This window comes from Leptonotus elevatus, chromosome 12 (assembly GCF_054856555.1).
Source record: "Leptonotus elevatus isolate MCC_2025b chromosome 12, RoL_Lele_1.0, whole genome shotgun sequence".
NCBI lineage: Eukaryota > Metazoa > Chordata > Actinopteri > Syngnathiformes > Syngnathidae > Leptonotus > Leptonotus elevatus.
This window is the reverse complement of record NC_141250.1, coordinates 4,790,858-4,813,444: the sequence shown is the minus strand read 5'-3', so window position 1 is coordinate 4,813,444 and position 22,587 is coordinate 4,790,858. Positions and strand designations below refer to the sequence as shown.

General features: G+C 39.5%; 1 protein-coding gene across 3 annotated transcripts; it reads right to left on the bottom strand.

Moving 5' to 3' along the window:
* Nucleotides 1–15,934: 15,934 nt before the first annotated feature.
* On the bottom strand, nucleotides 15,935–17,006 carry LOC147164305 (trace amine-associated receptor 4-like). Of its 3 annotated transcripts, none has more exons than XM_086091135.1 (2): nucleotides 16,831–17,006; nucleotides 15,935–16,742 (listed from the first exon to the last, which is right to left on the bottom strand). In XM_086091135.1, the coding sequence occupies exons 1-2, from the start codon at nucleotides 17,004–17,006 to the stop codon at nucleotides 15,935–15,937; spliced, it is 984 nt and encodes a 327-aa protein (XP_085947261.1). The 3 variants fall into 3 exon arrangements, with proteins under 3 accessions (XP_085947261.1, XP_085947262.1, XP_085947259.1); XM_086091136.1 differs by having other exon boundaries at nucleotides 15,935–16,743; nucleotides 16,925–17,003; XM_086091133.1 differs by having other exon boundaries at nucleotides 15,935–16,772; nucleotides 16,831–16,997.
* Nucleotides 17,007–22,587: the final 5,581 nt, after the last annotated feature.

The following is a 22,587-nucleotide window of genomic DNA, read 5'->3' as shown; positions in this document are numbered from 1 at the left end:
CGTAACCACAACATTATTGACAATATTGATTCTCCACACACTCCCTGGCTCATATCCTGGACTTATAATAACTCAATAACAGTGACAGTGGCCCCAAACACAAACACCTCTGTTAGAATTCCCATTAGGTCTTTGAAGGGATTTAGGAACACTATGCAGATTAAAGGGGAAGCCTGGGTAGAATACTGGTGGTATTTGACAGGACATGTTTTCCAGCTAGATTGGAGTACTTTTATAACTACCAAGGACGGAAGTCACTGGCCACTGGGAACTAGTGAGGAGGCTATTTTCTTGAGCAAAAGGGTAACACTGAGGAAACTGGGAGGTCAACTCAAATTGACCTTTGCTCTTCCCGATGGAAAAATACGACTGCCTAATGCAACTCGATATAACACCTCCTGTTGGGGATTATTGCTATGGGCATGGTTCACCGGAGCCGACCCCTATTTTCCCATTGTAGTTTGTGTTAATAAGACTATGGGTAACTTAGGAGAACCAAAAATGACTAATTACATGAAGGTGACCGGGGTGAGAGCTGTTAGCGTACCGCTCGATGGTGTAGATGAGTGGTTCCGTGTTACTACAGGGTTGTCCAGCAGCAGTAACAATTGGCTACTGCTTGCTAACGAAGCGGCCATTGCCACTAACGAAAACTGTGTGATATGCGTAGGACCACGATCTCTATTACGAGTAATCCCAGCTAAAATAGAGGATCAATGTGTGATGGAACTTATGAATAAAACTGTCCCCAATGTCAATTGCTCTAAATGGGATAAGGTGTATCATCTCGTAAAATGGCAGAAAAACAAACCAATATTTTCAAACAAAGTTGCAGATGGTAATTTCTCATGTATTAAAATGTCAGGAACAGGAGAACAATTGGGAGAACTAAATCACATCACTCACTGCATTTCGGCAATAGACGTGGGACAAATGTTCCAACCTCAATCTAGAGGGGACATATGGTGGTGGTGTGGCGATCACAGAATATTTGTTTTTTTGTTTTGTTTGTTTTTTAAAGAGCTCAGTATTGTTCATTCGGTAATGTCATCATCATTGCTCTTTTTTTTTATTTTTGTATTTTTATTATTTTGTATGTGTGCGTGCGTGTGAGTGTGTGTGTATTCGTTAGTTCACCAAAAACCTATTTAAAAAATCCCATACCGTTCACCTAAACCGAACACCGCCGTCAGGAGACCCGAGGAAGGACCAAAGAAAAGAAAGGAAAGTGAAATCCAGCACCGACCAGACACCACCCACTGGGCCACCAACCCCAGAAACATCTAAATTCCAACAAATCAGGGAGACCTCAAGAGACCAAAGGAGAGACTGAGGAAAGGAAGGAAGGACAGACGAAGCAGAGTGAGATCCACAGACACCAGCCTCCACCGATTCAATGACCTGAGGATGCTGGTTTGGTGGATCTGGCATGCATGAAAATCTCCACCAAAGAGGCGAGCCGTCGACCCCTGCCAGGACAGAGCAAGCGCAACACCTCAGGGCCCCCCAGGCCGCGGCAGCGCCAAAGAACGACCCCCGGGCCCCGCCAGGGCAACCGGCCGGAGAGCAAACCCAGGAGCAGGAGCGCCCCCCACCCCAACACGGCCCGCGCCCCCAACCCAACGCAGCAGGACGGGGCACTGCAGGCCCGCCAGGCACCCCGCCGGTCCACAGCCCCCGCTCCACCCATGACCTCCCCGCCCCCCATCCACCCCAACCATCCACCCCAACCCAGCCCCAGCCGCCCCCAGGCCCCCAAGCCATGTCAGTGAGTGTATGTGGTGCATTAAAAAAATAAATAGGGGGGGAGCAGCGGCGCGGCGGGGACAAGGACAGGGGACTGCAGCACTGCTTTATACTGCGGTCTGCCCCAACCGATGGCACCCCCCCCGACCCCCCCCCCCCCCCACACACACACAGTTGTGTGGTGCATTCAAATTGGAGGGGAGATGTTGGGCGAAGACGGTGTTTCCACCCTACCCCACCCCCCCAAAGTGTGTTATGTGCCCTATATGTCTATAAAAGTGTATTGTGCAAACCTAGTGCAGTGAGTTAAGAGGAGCGACCAGCGCCCCCCCCAACCAAACCCCCACCCAGCTGATAAAATTCCTCTGCAAATAATTCCTCTTGCATGTCGTGTTAAGTCAGTGATGATGTTAAAGATGTTTTCCTCCCACAATTGTCATCAGTCATTTTGTATGAGGAGTTTTACCTCCAAATGGTTATTTTACAGTAACATTGATTGACCTCATGAGGTCCATTTCACAAAGCAGGTTTAGTGAGAACCCTGTTAAATGCAGGAAATGGCATTTTCTGTTTCAGAACGCGAGGTTACTGAAAGCAGAGAAAGAGAGGTAACTCTAGCCTGTTTCACAAAAAAAGGTCAAGCTATGCTTTTTTTTCTAAAGACATGTTCAAATCCGCCATACAAATGCAGTAAGATTTCCAGTTCGAGAGGGGGGGGGGAAATGGTGCTGCCCTTTGATTCCTTGTTGCCATGGTGACTCGTCAAATTGGGGCTCCATTGATGCAGTCTTTTTATGGTGGTGGTGCACGCGCTTAACTCCAGGTGAAACTACTCTGCGTTGATAAAACTGACTCAAATCAGCTGTTCTGGAACCGAAAACGCAAGAGTTTCCTATCTCACAGTAGATCAATTAAGAGTTCAGGTTTAGACTCAGAGTTTGTTGAACCTGCTTTGTGAAACGGACCCCTGGTGTTTTTCAAAATGGATATGTCATCTGTAGTAGTGACTTTTTAAAGATGAAGGAGCTCCTGCCAACTTTGTGGTGCGCCATTATGTTCAGCTTTGTATTTGAACATGTTTGCCAATGAGTCGGTTCTACAATGGAGATAAAAAGATTGGCGAAACAATTTAACTATAGCAACATCGAATCGGACAATAGTTTGTCTGTCTTTGTTTCTCTTTGCGCGGCTTCCCGGTGAGTCACAAAGCTGTGCTCGTTGTCCATCACTCTCTCTTTCCGCCTATTGTGAGGCATCCGGCTAAAGCCAGGTGATGATGTCGACCACAACGTCACAAAGCTTTGTGGGACCATTTATCATCATTGTACAGTTAGCAGTTTATGCTTGTCATTTTTATTTGATTATTGGTTGTCTTTTATGTTTTAATAAACTCAATTTTGTTGCATTTGCGCCATAGAATGTGACATTAAAGGCTGTCTACTCTATTTTGTGATTGTTTTTGTGCTCTATAAACAAAGTTTAGTTGAGCGTGAAAGTCTATGCTCACACGGATCTGCATGTACTGTACATGTAGCTCATACATCAGATATGGTGCTTTGATCACTTCGCTGACATTTGGATAACTGGAACAATTAATACAGAAGTGTGTTACTTAGAGTAGCTTGACATTATTTCAGCGACTATAAGTATTAGGAATGGGATTAGGAATGTAGCTCTAAAGTGCAAATCATAAACAGGGGAGTAACTCTGGGATGCACTCTGAGAACTGAGACACACTCGCACCCATTAACGGGAACACGCAATTGAGGGGCACAAGGGTGGCAGTGCGAGTATTGGGACACGGCCTATTTATGTCAAAACAGTAATCGGAAACAGTTTAGAAATCTCGCATCCTGCCATTTTTCGAAGTTTCCTGTCAATTGTCAACAAAAGGGGCGTTCGTCATTGACAGACCTTCCGTCAATATTGGTGGAATGCCCACCTTTTATTACTTTTTTAACATGTATCTTACACAAATATATTGTACATAGTTAGCAAACATTTTGTAGTTGTTAATAATATGTAATAATAATAATAATATAATGTATTCATTTATTTATTATTTTTTCACTTTTGCCTAGGGCACCAAATCACCTCGGCCCTGCATTCATGGTTGACGCAAATTCGCAAAAGTTATGAAATTAATTACGCAATTGACAACGGCACGGAAAATAATTAGAATCAGTGGAACGAGTCAACAGTGATATACTGTTAAGAAATATGTTTGTAGACAATGAGGATGTTGAAAATTTTGACGGCCTTGTAACGGAATGGTCGAATCGATCCCCCGAAATTATTACAACTGGGCTCCAGTGTTGAAGGTAAATATAGGCCTATATGGAGTTATGTACCCGCAGATGCGACATTTGTTAGTTAATTAAAAAATATATATATTAAAGGTTAATAATAATAAACTTATAATAAATGTTTGTGTGAATGCCACAGGTGTAAGCTCTGAAATGTTTTTGGAATAATTTTTCTGTCTGCTTCAGGAGCTGAGATGTCAATAATAATAATAATTTCAATATTGTTGAATTTCCAAGACAACTTATTTTGGGGGTGACTTTTAGAGGCATGTTTTGCCATGCGTTTTCCCCTGCGGTTTGCCATGCGCAGACCAGTTGTGAGAATGTTGGGTCACATGAAATCAACCACGGCTCATTCATCGAAAACTGCCTCGTCTCGCACTTTTCCCGGGGCTGGATGCCATGTCTGTGAAGCACATGCACAGTTGTGATCATCCGGGTCATCCGCGATGGAAACAAATGCATTATGGTTAGTGGACTAATCACGACTACTGTTGGTGATGAGCCGACGAGCAAAATATTTGTTTGTGGCAGCCCTACCCAACACGATCAGTTTCTTAAGTCACCTCTACCCCACAAGGAATTATATCCCGGCTTTTCTCATCAACATAACTTCTCCACTTGTTGTGCTGCTTGCTAGCTTGAAAACGGCTGAGGGTTCAAGACAACAACTAAAATCCTTTTCACACTGCTCTTGCCTAGTGTGAAAGGTAACACAGTTCCAGCGTGCGCATATTTAAAAGTGCTAATGCACTGTGCATACTCTGCGTATACATAGTATTCACCCCCACCTATCGACCCGGCAGACATTTGTTGGTTCAAACAATTTTGTGGCAAACAATTTATGCAAGCATATGCTGAGGAGACCACATGTTTCTAAAAGTTACTTTGATTCATTTATTCATTTGTTCATTCATTCAACTTTTTCTCGACCCGCTTCACAATGGTTTATATGTGTGCCGTTCAAGGGTGCAGGAATAGGACGAACAACGATGTGAAACAAAGCTTTTTTGCAATACCAGTTGTTAGACACCACGGATGTGAACGAGCAAATTTTTAGCAAAAATTTAGTGTCCGGAGAATAAACACATGGATTGCAAGGATGGAAAGGATTTCCAACCGACAAAGTACACCATAGTGTGTTCTGACCATTTTGTTGAAGGTAAGTAAGATAATTAAAATGCATTTTACTAGGGGTGGGAATCATTCAATGTCTCATGATTCGATTCCAATTTTTGGGTCTGCGATTGGATTCAGAATCGATTTTCGATAAAGACCGATTTTTGATTCAAAATGATTTGATTGACAATGATTTTTGCTTCAATCTATAGATGTGCAAGGAATTGTAATGATCTACTCGAGTCTGACTCGCTAATGCTAATTAGCGCGCTACTCGCGGCACTTTTATAACTCAAAAGAATGGCTCCACACTGCAAAAAAACAACAACTCTTATTGGAATAACTTGATCGTGACTTTTTCCTTCTACTCTCTAATGTGGCTAAAACTTAACAGTGTATTAGACCGCGTGGAACCACACTGCCCCTCAGTGGCCAAACCTGGTACAACATGAACAGCGCTCCAAATAAAGGCACACACAGACAAAGGCAAGACAGTATAAAATAATTAAATAAAATCGATTTTGGGACATTTAAAATCGATTCTGAATCGTACTAAATGAGAATCGCGATTCTTATGAGAATCGATTTTTTGAGCACACCCCTACATTTTACCGTAACATGTTCGTGCTACCGTGCTGCGTGGCCTGCACTGGCTAAAAATAGATGAGTGAGTGGTTACAATTGTAGACATTTCTCCTCTTCAAGGTCAGATTCAAACACAAGCGAAATGAATGAAGTGAATACAGGGCTGCCTATCAATGACGGTATGATAACCCATCTTACCTCAGAGTAAAGGTGAATGTTGTCTTGAAATCCGGACACCGCAGCAAATGTTTGTAATCCAATTGATTCCATTCATTAAAGTTTCAACATGTACCGTGTCCAACGACAGTCGATCTAAACCTTCCGCATATATTATCTTTGCCTTCAGGCCAGCCGGGCTTCTAACATGGGAAATTGAGGTAGTCCAACCCTTTCTATAAAATATAGTCATTTTCTGTGGCGTGCACAGAGATTTTGGGGGGCAAGTGCTCCGGGGGGGGGGGCACTTTTGTGCACAAGGAATATACCTTACTGACAATTCCGAGATGACATCATAAGTCAAGATGGCCGTCAATTTGGTGAACGAAATCTATCTACTCATTGAAAAGCGTTGGACTTTGGATTGTTGAAATTTGATTTGTGAGGATTATTTTGATTTCAAAATGTGATGAGATGTCGTTTGTATGGTAGTCACAGGAAAAAGCATTACAAACTGCCGTTTGTTTTCACCGTATAAAGGAAGCATGTGCATTGTGTTGCATTGGGGACATATCAGAAATGCCCGTATGTTTGGAAATGTTTTTAAATAAACATTACACACACATAATAATAATTAATAATACCCTACAGCTAGTTTTAATAACAGCCTATTAGGGCAACATGACTGCAAGACTTGTAGCATAGAAGTAATTTATAGTTATGGTTTGTACTAAATAATAGCTTATAATTTAGCTAATAATAGTTTCATGCTTGCTGATTTAGTACAAACTACTTTAAAAAGATTTTTCAATACAATTAACCTTAAGGAGCAAATCAATATTAACTCATTCACTGCCATTGACGGCTATAAATGTCAAAAATTCATTTGAACTATTTTTATTAGTTTAAAAATGTTTACCCCACTCTATTTAAAACATTTTACCACACTTTTGTTAACAAGAGTATGAAAACCTAGATTTTTTTATTGCACATTTAGAACAGATATAACATTTGTGATTAATCGTGAGTTAGCTATTGAAGTCAAGCGATTAATTAATCGCCTGAACCATCTCCTCCTCTGCCAGTTCAGAAAAGCAGTGGAAGGAGCTGATGTGTCTGGCTGACCTGAGGAAAATGTTTATTTTTGTTCTAAAGCAGTACCTATTATCCCTTTTAATTTTTTAATTTTAAAATCATTCATATAAATACAGCAAGATATATATTTAAATCTTAATTTATAATTCAAACATGATATATTTTCATTTTTACCTTCTTCCTCTTCAGACTGAGTCGGTCTATCCAGTGCCCAGTCATGCAAAACAGTCAAATCCTTAATTTTTAATCCCTCCCCGAGGAAGGGTGTGATTATTGAAGGACTAAAACCTTAACTAGAGTTTTGGTAAGTTCCTTTTCTTAATTGCGTACTATTGTAAAATGTTTATGATGCAGCAAGCCTCATTTAAGCATTTACGTCATTCACGGACAGCAGAGTATGATACCTACAAGTAATTTGAGTTTTTGTTTTTCGATATTTAATGCCCCTGTGTATTGTATTTTTGCAATATTGGTTAATATTGTGTGTAAATCTGCCAGTTTGGTGGTGAATACAAGTGGCTTAGAGGCGCGCTAAGAGCAGGCGCCATTTTACGTTCTCCTTCGACACACAGTCATGTGAATGGCTGTACACTCTAAAAAGAAAATTGTTGACCAACTTAATTGAATTGCTTCAAATGGCTTGCACTGGTGTGTGTGGGCTATCGGCTATCCAGTAATATATACAGCTCAGTGCTGAGTGGCGCTCCACCGGAAACACGTGACCTCGAGCGCCACAGAACTTGACGGATGATGGAAGGAGGTTTTCATCCGTCAATGTAATCGTCAATCCGTCAATAAATTCGGCAATCCGTCAATGACAGACATCTCGTTTTGGTGACGGATTGACAATGACGTAACATTGACGCATGCCCACCTCGAATACCAGTGACATTGACGGACGCTCATTTTGCTGAGCAATCGACGGATTGACAGTTCACCTTGAAATATTGACGAATTGACGATGACGGAAGGGTGTCCTGACCGTTGACGATTGCCGAATGACGGACGCTCAAAATGTATTAACGTGCCCATCTCTGTATAAATATACAAATATAGATAAAGTAAAACTTTGGTGGTAACAAGATGATTCACAGATAACACAAATATTGTGCAAAAAACTTCAAAATGCCTTTATAATGTATTTATTTTCATTAAACCAGCACACAATTCTTATTTTGCATAAATTAACGTGGATATGTGAAACGATGATTTATGCAAATCTATTTGCAGGTATCTGGACGGGACCGACTGCTTTATTTTAAAGTCAGCAAGCTTTGCTCCCCTCTGATGCGCAGAGTTGCATGGATGTAAACAAGTTACAAGCAAGCTAAGAAGCTAATGCTATTTTCATGTGTATTTTTTATAGAGAATGATGATACATGCCTCTACCCTGGGCCTGTTCCCTCCTCTTCCTTTCGCCGCTTTCTTAATGCAGCACCTGAAGGCTTGGACCGTTTCATTGTAAAAGTTTTTGATGTATAGACAACAACACAAGGGTGCTATCCATCCATCAATAGCGCTAACACTCTGAGATGATGTGCGACCCCTCCCCCTACCTTTTGCTGTAAACAGCAGCAGCGGGTCAGGTTCAGGGTGCCAGGTCATGATCTCATTGTCATTTATTTGAACTAGAATTGTGCTATATGTGCTCATGTATGTACAAAAATTAATTTGGGGAAATGTATCATATTGTGATTAGATTAATTATATATGTAGGGCTTTATTTTATATTTGACTTGTTTTAGTGTAAGCAATGGATAAGGGTTTATAACTTACACTAATATCTGTGCATTTAAGAAAAGTGCATGTTCTGTTCATTTTCCATTATTCATTTTTTCTTAATTTGCTTTCTTTTCTATTTGAATGATTTATTATTAAATATAATAACTTATTGTACATGATATAAGTTAGTGGGGGTAGGATTAGATAAGTTCTTGTACTTCTTCCTACTCCCTTTGAACATGTAAATTCTGACTTTACTAATAATTATTTTCCTTTAACTTTTATTTTCTTTCACTTTTATTTTGTATTGTATTTTATATGTTCAATAAACCACACCAAAACAAACCAAAAAACTAATTATTATATAAAATATATATGCTGTATAGCAAATTTTATTTTTGAAAACCTGAGGGCGGGAAATATTTTATTATTATTATTTTTGCCCTGCAATTTGGCTCTCCCTCCACTAGATGGCGCACTAGGCTAACGCCTAGTTTGCCTATGGCCCAGAGCCAAATAAATGCTTGAATAAAATTCCAAGACATGCTATGAAGTCCATGTCACCCTCTCGTGCAAATTCTGATTAATTTAATTGGCTAAGAGACCAAGAATGAAGAAGAGCACTGGAGCGCTCCCGGCGTTAACGAAAGAAGCGAGGTCACGGTCTCCAAGCCTTAATGGTTTAAAAACATGGTAGTCTAAACGAGTTTGACTTTTTATTGATATTTTTTTACCATTCAGTGCACAAACATGATCTATAAACCATGGAAAACGTTATTGTTGATGAAAATACACCGCTAAACTGATATACAGTGTTCACTCGTTTTCCGCTGGTGTTAGGTTCCAAAAAATACTCACAATAAATAAAATCCGCGAAGTAGTTATAGCTTCGTTTTGACATTTATTATAAATGTTTTTGTCACGGTTGAAGTTGACTGTCACGAAACGGAGTGGAGGACCCAAATGCAGGGAGGCAGGAGAACCACGGCAGGGAAGCATGTACTACTAAACATAATTTATTTTACAAAAACACTAACAGGGGTACTGGGTAACTCTAAATAAACAAAACCAAGAAAGTTCTCAAAAGACCAAAAATCAAAGTAACAAACAAAACACCATTGGTGACAGCGACAAAGATCCAACCCAGACTGAACAAAACCAGGGTACTAAATACAAGCCAACTGACGAGACAACGAGAGACACCTGGACAAGACACAAGTGGCTGGGGGAGATGATTGGATGACACAAGGGAACAGGATGACGAGTACAGGTGCGAACAAAACCTTACAAGTCAGACAGGACACCAATCATAACAGTACCCCCCATAACTGGAAAAAATGCATGCTAAATTGCACACACAAAAATCAGCGAAACAGCGAGGCCGTGAAAAGTAAACTGCGTTATAGCGAGGGAACACTTATTCATTTTTTTAAATATGTCCTCCTTTTTGAACTAATGGAAGTGGCCACCCTAGTTATTGTTGAGGTTAGGGTAAGGAATGGGGGTAGGCAATCATTTTTTATGGCTACGGTTAGGGGAAGGCACTAGGAAATGCATCATGTCAATTAGATGTCCCCACGATGATATAAAGGCATATGTGTGTGTGTGTGTCACAAAGCTGCTTTAGCTCATAGCTTAAAGGGACAGTAACATTAAAAATCCACTTTTTGGAGCTTTTAGTCATGTTAAAATGCTCATTCCTCACCAAAAATATCACCAAAGTGGTGTTTTCCCCATTCGCCCCTCTATGAGAAATTCAACCAATCTGAGAAAACGAGCGGGTGCTCACTGTATGACGTCATTAGGTGCGGACCCAGCCCCGCACCGCCTGTGCGGACTAAACGCACGCCCACTTTCTGTGAGACCTCCATGGGATGATGACAAAAGTAGCCTTTATCGGTAAACATTCTATCCAAATGAATTCAAAGCAATCAATTATCCTTCACATTTGCAATGCCAAAGTGCAATGACAATTGGCCGTCTTAAAATCCCAGGGAAAGTTCTGGCTGACACTTGTGTAACCTACAAGTAGAACTTTTGCGTTGCTGAACCTAACTGATCGAGTGGTGTAGTGGTTAGCGCGCTCGCCTCGCCTTGTAAGCAGCAACTCCCAAATTTGCGACCCACTCCAGTTTTTTTCCCCCTTTTTCTTTCCTCTCTCTTGTCCCTTCTCCTCCCCTCCTCCTCCACAATTTCTTTATTTCAAATGTTTATTGAAGAATTTATGGCTTGCGTGGCCATTCAGAGGAGTGCTCAAACGCAGAGTTTCAACAGCAGGCTGCAGCCGGCTCGCTGGGAGCGGGGGGAGGCGGGGTTATACTGAACCGGGCCAACACCGAATATTTCAATATTTAAAATGACATCGCCATGGTGTCAAAGGTAAGATTTAATCATCATATACCTATATTTACATGTGGAAGGGCTTAAAATACTGTGATGTAATCCCTTTAATTTGTCCTATTTATACTCTTAATGATACGCGCTGGGTCATGTGGATAGGTTGAAAAAACAGCTCGTGTTATGAAGCCAGTCAGGATGTGTGATGGCCTGGGCCCGGTTGTTCAATTCTCGGTTATTTTAACCACTGTTAACCCCCTAACCGCCGGTTAAATTCTTAACCCACCGTTAACTAACCGACCGTTAAATATGCGTTGTTCAAAACATGGTTAGTCACGCTGTTAGTTAACGGCACCGTTAAAGTTAATCGTGCCATTTACGGCATTGGTTAGCACAGATATATCCCACAATTCCTCTTTTTGTTTACTGCCGGGTCGGCCAAAAGAATGGATACTATCCAAACGATCAACCAAACAAACGCTATTCAATCAATGATTGAAGCAAGTTTTTGTGAAATAATTTACAACATCCCAACTTCATTGGAATTGACCTTTCGCAAAAGCCCGTCCCACCTCAGCTACTCTTCCGGGTCTGACAATCATTATTTCTGGACACTTACAATGGAAATGTACGTAAACGTACCAGAGCATGTCAGCGAGTGTTTTTGGAGCAAAACAAGCACGATATCTTCCAGATCGAGGCAAAGGGGTCTACAATATGCAGTGGAAGGATATATTTATTCGTAATAAGGCGTTAACTCTGGAGATTAATTTAAATTAACTGAGTTAACTCAGTGTGCAGTGAAACTTGGAGGAGCCACTGGCGGGAAGATAAATAAACATAGACTATAGGTAGTTTTACTTTTTGATGTACTTGCTTGATGCTTGTTAGAGAAGTCTAAAGTACTCGTAATTTGCGTACTCAAAGGGCTTCACATGCCCATATATAAATTGTACGCCTTTGGCATATATCATCTTAGAGCAAAATTCCCTGCTCAAGTTACCACCATGAGGCCTCGCAAACCACTGCTGCTGGAATGTGGTGCTCGTGAGCAGAACTAAACATGCAAATGAGAAATTCTGAGAATTATTTGTTTGAGTCCATTTTGATCGTTTTTAACAATTGTGTTTTACAGCAGTATTTGCTTCAAAGAAATCAATTAGAACACTCTTTGATTCTAAATATACTTGCTATTTGATGATTTACATTAATTTCAAGAATTTACTCAAGTAAATATCTGTTACAAGCTTTGAAGAAAAAAGTAGGAACAAAAGTAAAAAAAAAAAAATTCGCAATTAATTACAGAAAAAATGTGTGATTAATGGAGTTAAAAAAACAAAACAATTGTTTGACAGCACTAATGCATAATATTAAAATATGCAGAAAAGTAGACGTCACAACTATCGAGGCTAAAGCATGCAGGTCTCAACCAAAGTCTGAGGTAAACAACAACAGCGTCTCTCTCTCAGCGTGGAAATTGTATAATCCCACACAATAATTCCCATTTTTAATAAATGTACCTGTTAACTGATTACGTGTTTTTTCTTTCTTCCTGTACTGTCTGTAACAGAACAGCTATTTACGCTGAAGATGCTACAGGCACAGACTGTATCAGGTTTACGTCTGTTGATCGGGGTAAGTACAAATGGTCCTTAACGCGCGGTGGCGGATCAGCCATGGACGGCGCAGCTGGACAACAAAAACTGGAGAGCAACAAAGGAACTGGAAGTCCACAGGCTTACCTTATTAAAAGGAAATAAAAAAACAGTGGCAGTGTTTCCTACACCATATTAATACTTGGGTGGGCCACCCAAGTAAACTGGCCACCACCCAAGAAGTTTTCAAGAAAATCTATTAAAAATATATTTTAAAAGAAAAAAAACGCGTCGCGACCGAATATACCGCATGTAACATTAGTTTGCCGTCACTTGTGGAGCATGAGGCTAGAGGAACATAGTAACAGGACTGCGGAACATTTACATAATCCATGGGGACATCGCTTCACCATTTTGCTGATAGGAGGTCTTGGTATAAAATATAAGTTGAAGTGAAAAAAAGAAAAACAAGAATAGGAGCAAAGAAATATTGAACCAAAACAGATGCAACTGTCAAAATGGTCTTTATTACATATAATTGTGTTGTTTGTTTGCTTTTTTGCAGTTCTTAGGGACCCCCAAAAAGCACATATAGTAATCTGATGGTGCATCCACACTTTTTTTTGGCATCATGTTTTTTTTCACCACACTGAATAAATAACAATACAAAATCAATAAGTCTCAAAGACACAAGTACCACTGATTGTCACACATGCACACACAAACATCAACGTGTAGTGATATTTGCTCTCCACATATGATCCATCCCCTGAGAAAGTGGAGTGCAGCAGCAGTGCTCCTGCATCGCCATCATCAGGGAGAGCGGAAGACAAGCTTCCCCTCAATTCAGCCAGCTCTTCTTTTCATGACGGTATTCATACTGTAGGTCCATAACATCTAACAGTAGCTACACCTCTTTCTGCTCCTCATCATAATCATAATCCTCCAATACTTTGATGTCAATATTCTTTGGGGATCAACAAAATTCTTACAGTTTTAGTTGCCAAACTAACCATTTAGAATTTTTCTTTGAATATTTTTAGCTCACTCAAATCGTATCCATCTTGGCATGACAAGTGTGTTCATGTGCTTTAATGTCATCACTGAAAGCATGCACCACCGGCATCCCACAAGTCACTGTTGTTAGCCTGCTACTATTTAGCCTCTACATATGACCTCTGATTATTGTGTTGGTAAGAATTTTTTGCTGAAACTCCCTGACAGAAAGGTCACCACGCAGCCCAAATATATATATATATATATATATATATATATATATATATTACATTGACGGCAATGCAAATAGCCTTAGTACACTTTTACTTTGAAATTCGCCCACATCGTGGTGCGATGGCTTACTTGACTTCTCGTTTAGATGTTTCTGTATCGTAGTTGATTGACATTGACATTGTAGTTGTGACCATCATCAACACAACGCTAGCCATTTCTCTTATCATTAACGTGATTTACCCATTAGTTGCTTTTTTACATTTTATTATTTTTTTAACTTTGCACATTTGGTTATTTGCATTTTTTTTCCAGATTGTTTTTCAATTTGCTGTTTGTGGTCGGGCTTGTTTCCTATTCCCCGGTAAATATCCACCTTAAACTCTGTTGTAGATATTTTACTAGCCGTATTAGACTGAGCAGTAAGGAAAGAAAAGCAAATAATATTTTTGTTGCAATATCTTTATTCATACAGTATCTTCATTATTTCCAGACAGCATAAGTCTCCTCCTTAGCCAGTTGCATGACATCATTTCAAAACACACACACACACACACACGCACACCCACACACGCACACACACCCCCACATACACACACCAAAAACATTTTGCCAGAACCTTTGTGGTTCTAATTGCAATTAGTCACTCAAACCCTTACACCATGTTAAAGTGTTGAATCATTCATAAATAACTAAATATTAGAACTGTCGTAGACAAGAAAGTATCACTGTGCAAATAATTTACAAATTTTCAGTGACGGATTCTGCCATGTGTCCAGCATCACTCAAAATCAGCAAGTTTTTTTTTCTTCAACAATGATGGCAAGCACACATGAATACGACACAATTGATGTTTTCTTCATTCATTTATTTTTTAAAATTTTTATCTAATGACACTGGTCAACAAAATTTACAAAATGTTTTATTTAGAGATGCAAGTATACTTTTCAAAATTAATTATTTTGTGCTAATTCCAAATCTACACTCGTTTTTTCTGTAGCATATCAGGTTTTAATAATAATTGTAATGATAATAATAATAATTAATGATAACAACAACAATAATAATAATGACAATAATGAATCAAAGCATTCATGTATGTTTTTGCTCCTTGCATTGTGAGTTTCTGATTGATCTGACTTTTGCCTTATTGTACTTTGACGTGTGAATAATAATAATAATAATAATCATCATCATCATAATCATCATAATAACAAAAAACCTGATGTGCTTGAATAAAGGTAAGGACTTTTTTTTAATTAGTGTTAAAAATACATTTAGGGACATATAAAACCAGCTCTGATTAAAATGAAGTGTTGACCAGTGTAACAAATGTACTTTCAAGAAAAACACAATATTGTGGTGCAGGTGATTGGAGGAGGGAGGGGGCAATCTCTAAGAGCTGTAATAGTCATTTCGACAAGAGAACATATTTTATTAGCATGTGTTTTTGTTTATAGAAAATAATAGAGGACGAGCAAACAACTAAAGAGTATGAAGTGTAAACTGTCAGTGCTGCTTTTACTGTCATACCCATCTAAACATTTGCTGCAAATATGGCATGATGATCGAAAATGTTTCTGAGCATATATGTAAAAAATGAAAGGGGTGCAATAGCACAATTAATACCAAATCTAATAAATCATGTAATGGGATCATATCATATACAAATATATTGTATCTGTGAGAGATTTACAGGATAAAGTGCATTTGTTTGCTCCCAGCAAGCTATTGCATTTCTAAATCTCGACATGGCAGACGTGTTGTACAGGAGGACATCAACATTTTGTATTATTTGCATCCTCCCCACCCTGTTCTTTAGGACCCCTTAAAATCACTTCTTGTGATAGTGCTTTCACACTTTTTATTTGCATGATGTTTTTTGTCCGCACTGAATCAATAACATTACAAAATCAATGTCTCAAAGATAAGAGTAGACCAATAACTCTCAAGAACCCCCCCCAATAGTGTTATCCACATTTGATACAGAATGGAGAAAATATTCTAATCTGGACAGGATGAAGGATGGAAAGCAAAATGAATTGTCTACATTATGCTGGCCTGGCTGGAATCAGCCTTCAGAATCTGCAGTGTCACAATGAGCTTGATGGACTTTCTGAACCAGGGATAGAAAATAGCATAGATCAGTGGATTCAGACAAGAGTTGAAGTAGAATAAGCAGATGATAAAGGCTGCAGATGACGCATTGAGCGAAACATCCTGTCCAGAGATGGCAATGCAGAAATACGGCAAGATGCACACAATAAAAACCACCACCACCACACCCAGGGTCCTGGCTGCTTTCAGCTCAGAACTTTTGACAGTTGTGCCGCGCAATGTGACGATTCCCACGTGGGAGCGTGTGGCCCGTGCATGAGACACAGCGACCACAAACACTCTCATATACAGTACCACAATGACAGTGAGTGGGCCAATGAAAGAGAAAAAGAGATCTGTCATTCCAACAGCATACGTGACCACAATCATGCACTCACCTACACAAGTGTTGAACTTGCCTGGTTGCTTCATAGACTCAAAAAAATAAAGACAGTTGAAAACTAGCGAAGCAGACCAACACAGAAAAACACACATTTTAACTCTTATTTGAGTGACTTTGATGGGATAATGCAGAGGGTCACATACAGCTACATAGCGGTCGACTGAAATAAGCACCATGCTTCCTATGGAGGCAGACGTTATCACATAATCCAGACTATAATACACAACACACATCACGTCACCAAAAAACCAACAACCGTCAAGAAGAAAAATCTGAAACAACATGAGGAAGCCCACCAAGAAGTCCGAGGCGGCCAGCGAAAGCAGCAGCAGGTTTGTGGGAGTATGCAGTTGCCTAAACAAAGAGAAACACGTATTATAATCTCTTCATTTGGACATAAGGCATGACAGTACAAGTTGAAAAGAAGCGCACGATGCATCACTTGAAGTGAGAGATGGAAATGATGACCAGCAGGTTCAGCGTGAAGGTGATGAGAGAGATGACTGACAGAAGCATGTAGGAGAGAGCGGCGACGGAGGGAAGACGCTGCGTCCTCCTGCAGGAAGTGTTGACGAGCAGAGGGAAACACAGTGCGGCTTGCTCCTGCATCGCCATCATCAGGGAGAGCGGAAGACAAGCTGCCCCTCAACTCAGCCAGCTCTTCTTTTCATGACGATATTCATACTGATGGTCCATAACATCTGACAGTAGCTACGCCTCTTTCTGCTCCTCATCATAATCATAATCCTCCAATACTTTGATGTCAATATTCTTTGGGGATCAACAAAACTCTTACAGTTTTAGTTGCCAAACTAACCATTTAGAATTTTTCTTTGAATATTTTTAGCTCACTCAAATCTTATCCATCTTGGCATGACAAGTGTGTTCATGTGCTTTAATGTCATCACTGAAAGCATGCACCACCGGCATCCCACAAGTCACTGTTGTTAGCCTGCTACTATTTAGCCTCTACATATGACCTCTGATTGTTGTGTTGGTTAGAATTTTTTGCTGAAACTTCCTGACATAAAGGTCACCACGCAGCCTAAATATATATATATATATATATATATATATATATATGTATATATATATATTACATTGACGGCAATGCAAATAGCCTTAGTACACTTTTACTTTGAAATTCGCCCACATCGTGGTGTGATGGTTCACTTGACTTCCCGTTTGGATGTTTCTGTATCGTAGTTGATTGACATTGTAGTTGTGACCATCATCAACACAACGCTAGCCCTGACTCATGTTCAATTGCTAATTTAGGACGCTAAGAAACAGAAACAGCTAATTAATTACGCCGTCATTTTATACAGCAGAAGTCTCCGACATAAGTGGCTAGCGGCTACCTGTTTGCATGACCACCGAGTGTCTGGCTGGTAAGACGATGAAAAGATTATTTGACGAGAGCGTGACCGTGGAGCCAACTTCACCGTCGTGCTGGATGGTAAGTTTGACAGCTAATACCTGGCTTACTTAAATTTTTTTTCAATATTCTGGACCAAAGCTACTTTGTAATTCACTCTTACATGTTTAGAGGAAGGGAATGTGTCTTAAATTTTACATTGAGGTATTGTCATTATTTAAAAATAAAAATAAAAAAGATAAATAGAACTTTACAGTTGAGGACATAATTATTAGCCCCCCTATGAAATTTGAACTTTCTTGAAGATTTTACCAAGTAATTTTTTTAACAGAGCAAGGAATTTTCAACATAGCATTTCTGGACATACTAATTTTATATAGAAGACACAAATTATTTATATTTGTACACCAAAACAGAATTAATCAAGAAAAAACAAAAATGACTTGGGACATTATCATTAGCCCCCTTTAAAATGACCGTTTATTAAAGGTCTCATATTAGTCAACTTTTCAACATAGTAAAATAGTTCTCAAATGTATAAAAGACATGTATGTGACATGCATTCGCCATAAATTTACTTTGGATCTAATATTTTTGCTGTCCCTAAATTAGCCAAAAAACGCTCTGTTCAAAACAGCCTGTTTTAGGGGTGTGTCACTTTAATGTAAATAGCTGCACCAGGCCAAGCCTAGGCCATACCCTTCTCTCTCAAAGGGGCAGTGATTTCGGTCATGGTAGTGTTAGATTATTAACATTGTTTTTCTGTTTCAATTTATATTTTTCAAAGTGTTTTGATAGATTAGTTAGATATGTTACAACTGTTCCCATATGTTAGTTAATCTATAGTCTTTGTTCTCTTCCCTGGGGAAGTAAGGTTTCTGATTCAATCTAAATGAGGGGATGTCTGTAAAATGCAATCAGAGGTCGGTCCATAAAAATCCCTTGTGCGAGAAGGCGCCAGGGGGCCAATTGTTTACCCACATCTTGAGTGGATTAAGACAGGAACTGAAGTAAAGATAAGAATGGAGGGCTCTGTCTGTAGGGGCAAAAGATACTTCTTTGCAGACAAAGGGGGTGGGAACTGTTTTTGTATAAATGTATGAGTGTACTTTGAGAATGTTAAATTTTTTTGGACCAGAGCTGTTTGAGCCAGGTTCTAAAGATGTCTTTCAGACTCTGAAATAAAGCTGGCAAACTTCTCCACAAGACTTCAACTTTGAATTTTATTTGAACACACAGAAATCAAAGAAATGATTTCCAACAATTGGTGACTCCCGACGCTGAAAGGTGGTAGATGATTGCGAGCTGCAGTGTTCACGGACGGATGGAACTTCTAGGCCTAGATAAATAAGTACGGTAAGTGGAGACTTTTATCCACGTAGGGAAGTTCTGTCTGTTTGGGTTCGCTGCAACTTGTTTTCGTCTTCTAAATTGTATAATTTTTTTAATGAGGTCTATGTGGACAAGTTGTGGTTTGGTGTCGTTCTATTGAAAGGGGGACGCGATTGAAAGGGGGACGCGGAGTCCTTGAGTTGGGATTTTTCCTACGACATTGAACTGTACACGTACGTGGGGTGGAGCATGAGGTGACGAACGTGCTGACCCGGAACGGTTATGCGCGCGGCTGAAGAGAGAGCCATGTTTTGAAATACAGGTTGAAGTAGTAATATTTCGTCTTACTGCGAAGGAGCCGATGACGGGGTGACGTGGAGATTTTTTTTTCCATTAAGAATCCAGGAGGTCATGGTAGGCGCGCGCCTGTTTTAATAAGAAAAAAAAAACAGTTTTGAAGCCAGAGGATGCTAGTCTTCGTGGGCATGACACTTTTGCATTAGCGTCCATTTACACGTAATAAGTTATTAAAAAAAAAAAGCGCGCCCTGTTTTAAATTGAACAGTATTGAGGGAGTCAGGTCGATTACAACGGAAATTGGATTTTGTACCGCTGTATTTGCGATCGATAGATTACGTGGTTTTGTTTTGGCGCTCCTGCTTTAGCAGTTTCCTTTGGTCAGGATTACCGTGTGTGGTTACTTTTTTCCTCTACGGTTTAATTCGATAGCGCGTGATGAGTTATTTTAAACGAGCGCCTTGCATAAATTATGCAGTATTGAGAGAGACAGTTTGGCACAGCGGGGATTGGACAGGACCGCTGTTTGTTCAAGCGATAGGTCACGTGATTCGTTATTTTATGTATGTTTAAAGTCTGTGATGTGTGTGCGTTTTTGTGGGCGCCTGTGTTGTTCTTGTAAAATTGTTTAAACGTTGTCGAATAAATTCAACCATACTACAAGTGAGACGTCACTGAAAACTACAAATGGAGGGCGATTTTGATCGTGACACCGAATGGTTTGACCTTAATGTACTTCCGGTTCTTAGTGGGAAGTTAAACTTAGATGCACAAGTTAAGAATGCTTCCGGGGTTGCAGTCGGAGCCATGCGAAAAGACGTCGGTGAAAAAAAACCCAACTAACTATTGATTGATTGAATGGAAGGTTGTCGCTGGACAAATTGGTACGTGAGACTTTTGTATTTTCTTTGAATGGTGGGAGAGTCGTACGGAATTGTGTAATAAGTGGATCAAATTATGTGAAATGCTAGGATGCCTCCGAAATAAGCTGAGCCGTTTAAAGCTATTAACCCGTTTACTGAATTACCGTACAAAACTGCGGTTCAAATGCTGCAAGATCTGCAGACAATGAATTGATAGAATAAAACCGTTTATTATTTTATAATGAATAAAGAGTGTGTGCGTGTGTACTCGCAAAAGTTTGAGAAATTGGGAGACTTGTTGAGTTAGGTGGGGGCTACCCTGGTGGATTGGGAATTGTAAGTGAGACTTGGATATTGGGAGATTTTGTTTGATTTTCGTCAATATCCTTAACTGTAAGTTGGTTTTGGGTAAGTTTAGACTGGTGTGATGATGGCGTTTGTTTTTCGAATGGGAATGTGGTAAAATAGGTTTTGCGATGTGATGAATGCTAAAAAAAAATATTTCCGCTCCCCCTCTGAATGGGAAAAAGAAAGAGAAAAAAGGGGGGGCTGTGTGTGTGAGTTGGGGATTAGTCATGTGTCCTCGTAATGTGAGTTTTTCTCTTTTCTAGGTAAGAGAAGAATGATAAAACATAAAATAAGTAACAGTTTTTTAAGGATGTTGCTGAGTTGTTGTAGAAGAATATTGAATTAGTGTTTTTATTTTTTATTTTTTTTAGTGACTGAAATTGACAGTCTTTTATACTATACTACTTTTGATAAAGACAATAAACTTGTTAACTTTCTCTTTTTTGGGCAATTGAAACAAAAAGAATAATGATGAAATAATAGCATTTTGTATTGAGCTATATTGAGTTAAAATAATTATCCCTATATCTGTACAGCTGTGGCTGGATTTAGGATAGTTGAATAAGACGTTGTAAATGTTTTTGAAGTCAACATAATGATTATGATGTTTAATATTTGTTTTTTCTCTGAGTGTGTCATTTCAGAAACTGATGCTTAAGTTCCAAAGCGGATGGGGTTTGATGACTATCTGCAAACGGGATGCGCCCAGCTCTGCTGATACGTTGTATTTGCAAGTATTTCTAGTGGCTATTTTTGAGGGGCATTCTAAAAAAAACAAGTTTGAAATATATTTGAGAAAACAGGAAGTGAACTATCTTGCTGTAATCACACCATCCTCAGTCTGGCATTTTAAATGCATTGTATCAACAAGTGAGCATTTTTTGGTCAGGTGAGCTCCCAGAAAGGCCCAGGTGTGTCATCGGGTCCACAATTGCAGACAGCAACCTCCAACGTTTGGATGTACGTGACAAGAGTCAAAGAGCTTCATGCCGCAGCACAGTCATTCTCCTCCTGTGCCTACAGACAAACATGATGCTCAAATTCCTCAATGCCCAATGACTGTGTACACGCCTCATTCCAGTGACTTCTCCCCTATGGCTGTTTTGCATCCAGAGGAAATCTAAATGCCTGCTTTGAACATTGCTGCCACAGCCGCCGCCCTGCTGGCCAGGATTGAACATTGACACAACCGCCGTCCTGCCATCTGCTGGAGGACTGGACAAAGACTCCTAAAAGATGGAGGTCCGAATGGGATGTGATCCTTGCTCAAAGAAATGCTGCACGAGTAGTATGCAAGGCATTTTTAATGTGTTGGATGGGGAACTGTGATCTATAGCAAGGTATTTCAGAAAATTAAACACGACATATGTGAATTTGAAATGAGGGATTGGGAAAAATTAATTTCAATCTTAGTTCCTCTATTTTATTATTGAGAAGGGCCTACTAAATTTTTGCCTATTTTCTTGGGATAATCAGTTTCTGAATTGGTACAATGGGAATTTAACTAATACGATACGATATACTTTTGTTTTCCCTGTGGGGAACTTTTTCCTGGGCTCCGTCCAGCTGCAGTTAAAGTTAAAGAGGAAGTGCAGCATTAATTAGAAGACTTCCCAGAAGTCTTCACAGAAGTATATGTTATAAATATATATATTATCTAAGTATATGTTTTATATACATAATATTGAATCATACATCTTATCATACTGAGTTACTGTTATTTAATAAATAACTGCGAGTTTGATGATTAACTTCCGATTATTATTTTTTTCTCACAGCACTGTGATTTATGAATCCCAGAGATATTTTTGTGCTGTGTTTTTACGAGCCCCACTAATCTGTAAAAGAGGTGAGGTTGATTAGCGGTTTGAGAATCATTTTAGTTTGCTTAAATCTAGGAGTATTGTTTTTAATTTTTAATTTTGCTTTTGATTATGAACCTTTGTTTTATTCGTCAAGAGGGTAGATATTTGTAGTTATT

Coding starts and splice junctions, on each gene's coding strand:
- LOC147164305 (XM_086091133.1), bottom strand. CDS start 16,997: ATGCAGGAGCAAGCCGCACTGTGTTTCCCTCTGCTCGTCAACACTTCC. Junction 16,773..16,830: donor ATTTCCATCTCTCACTTCAA/GTGATGCATCGT, acceptor GTCCAAATGAAG/AGATTATAATACGTGTTTCT.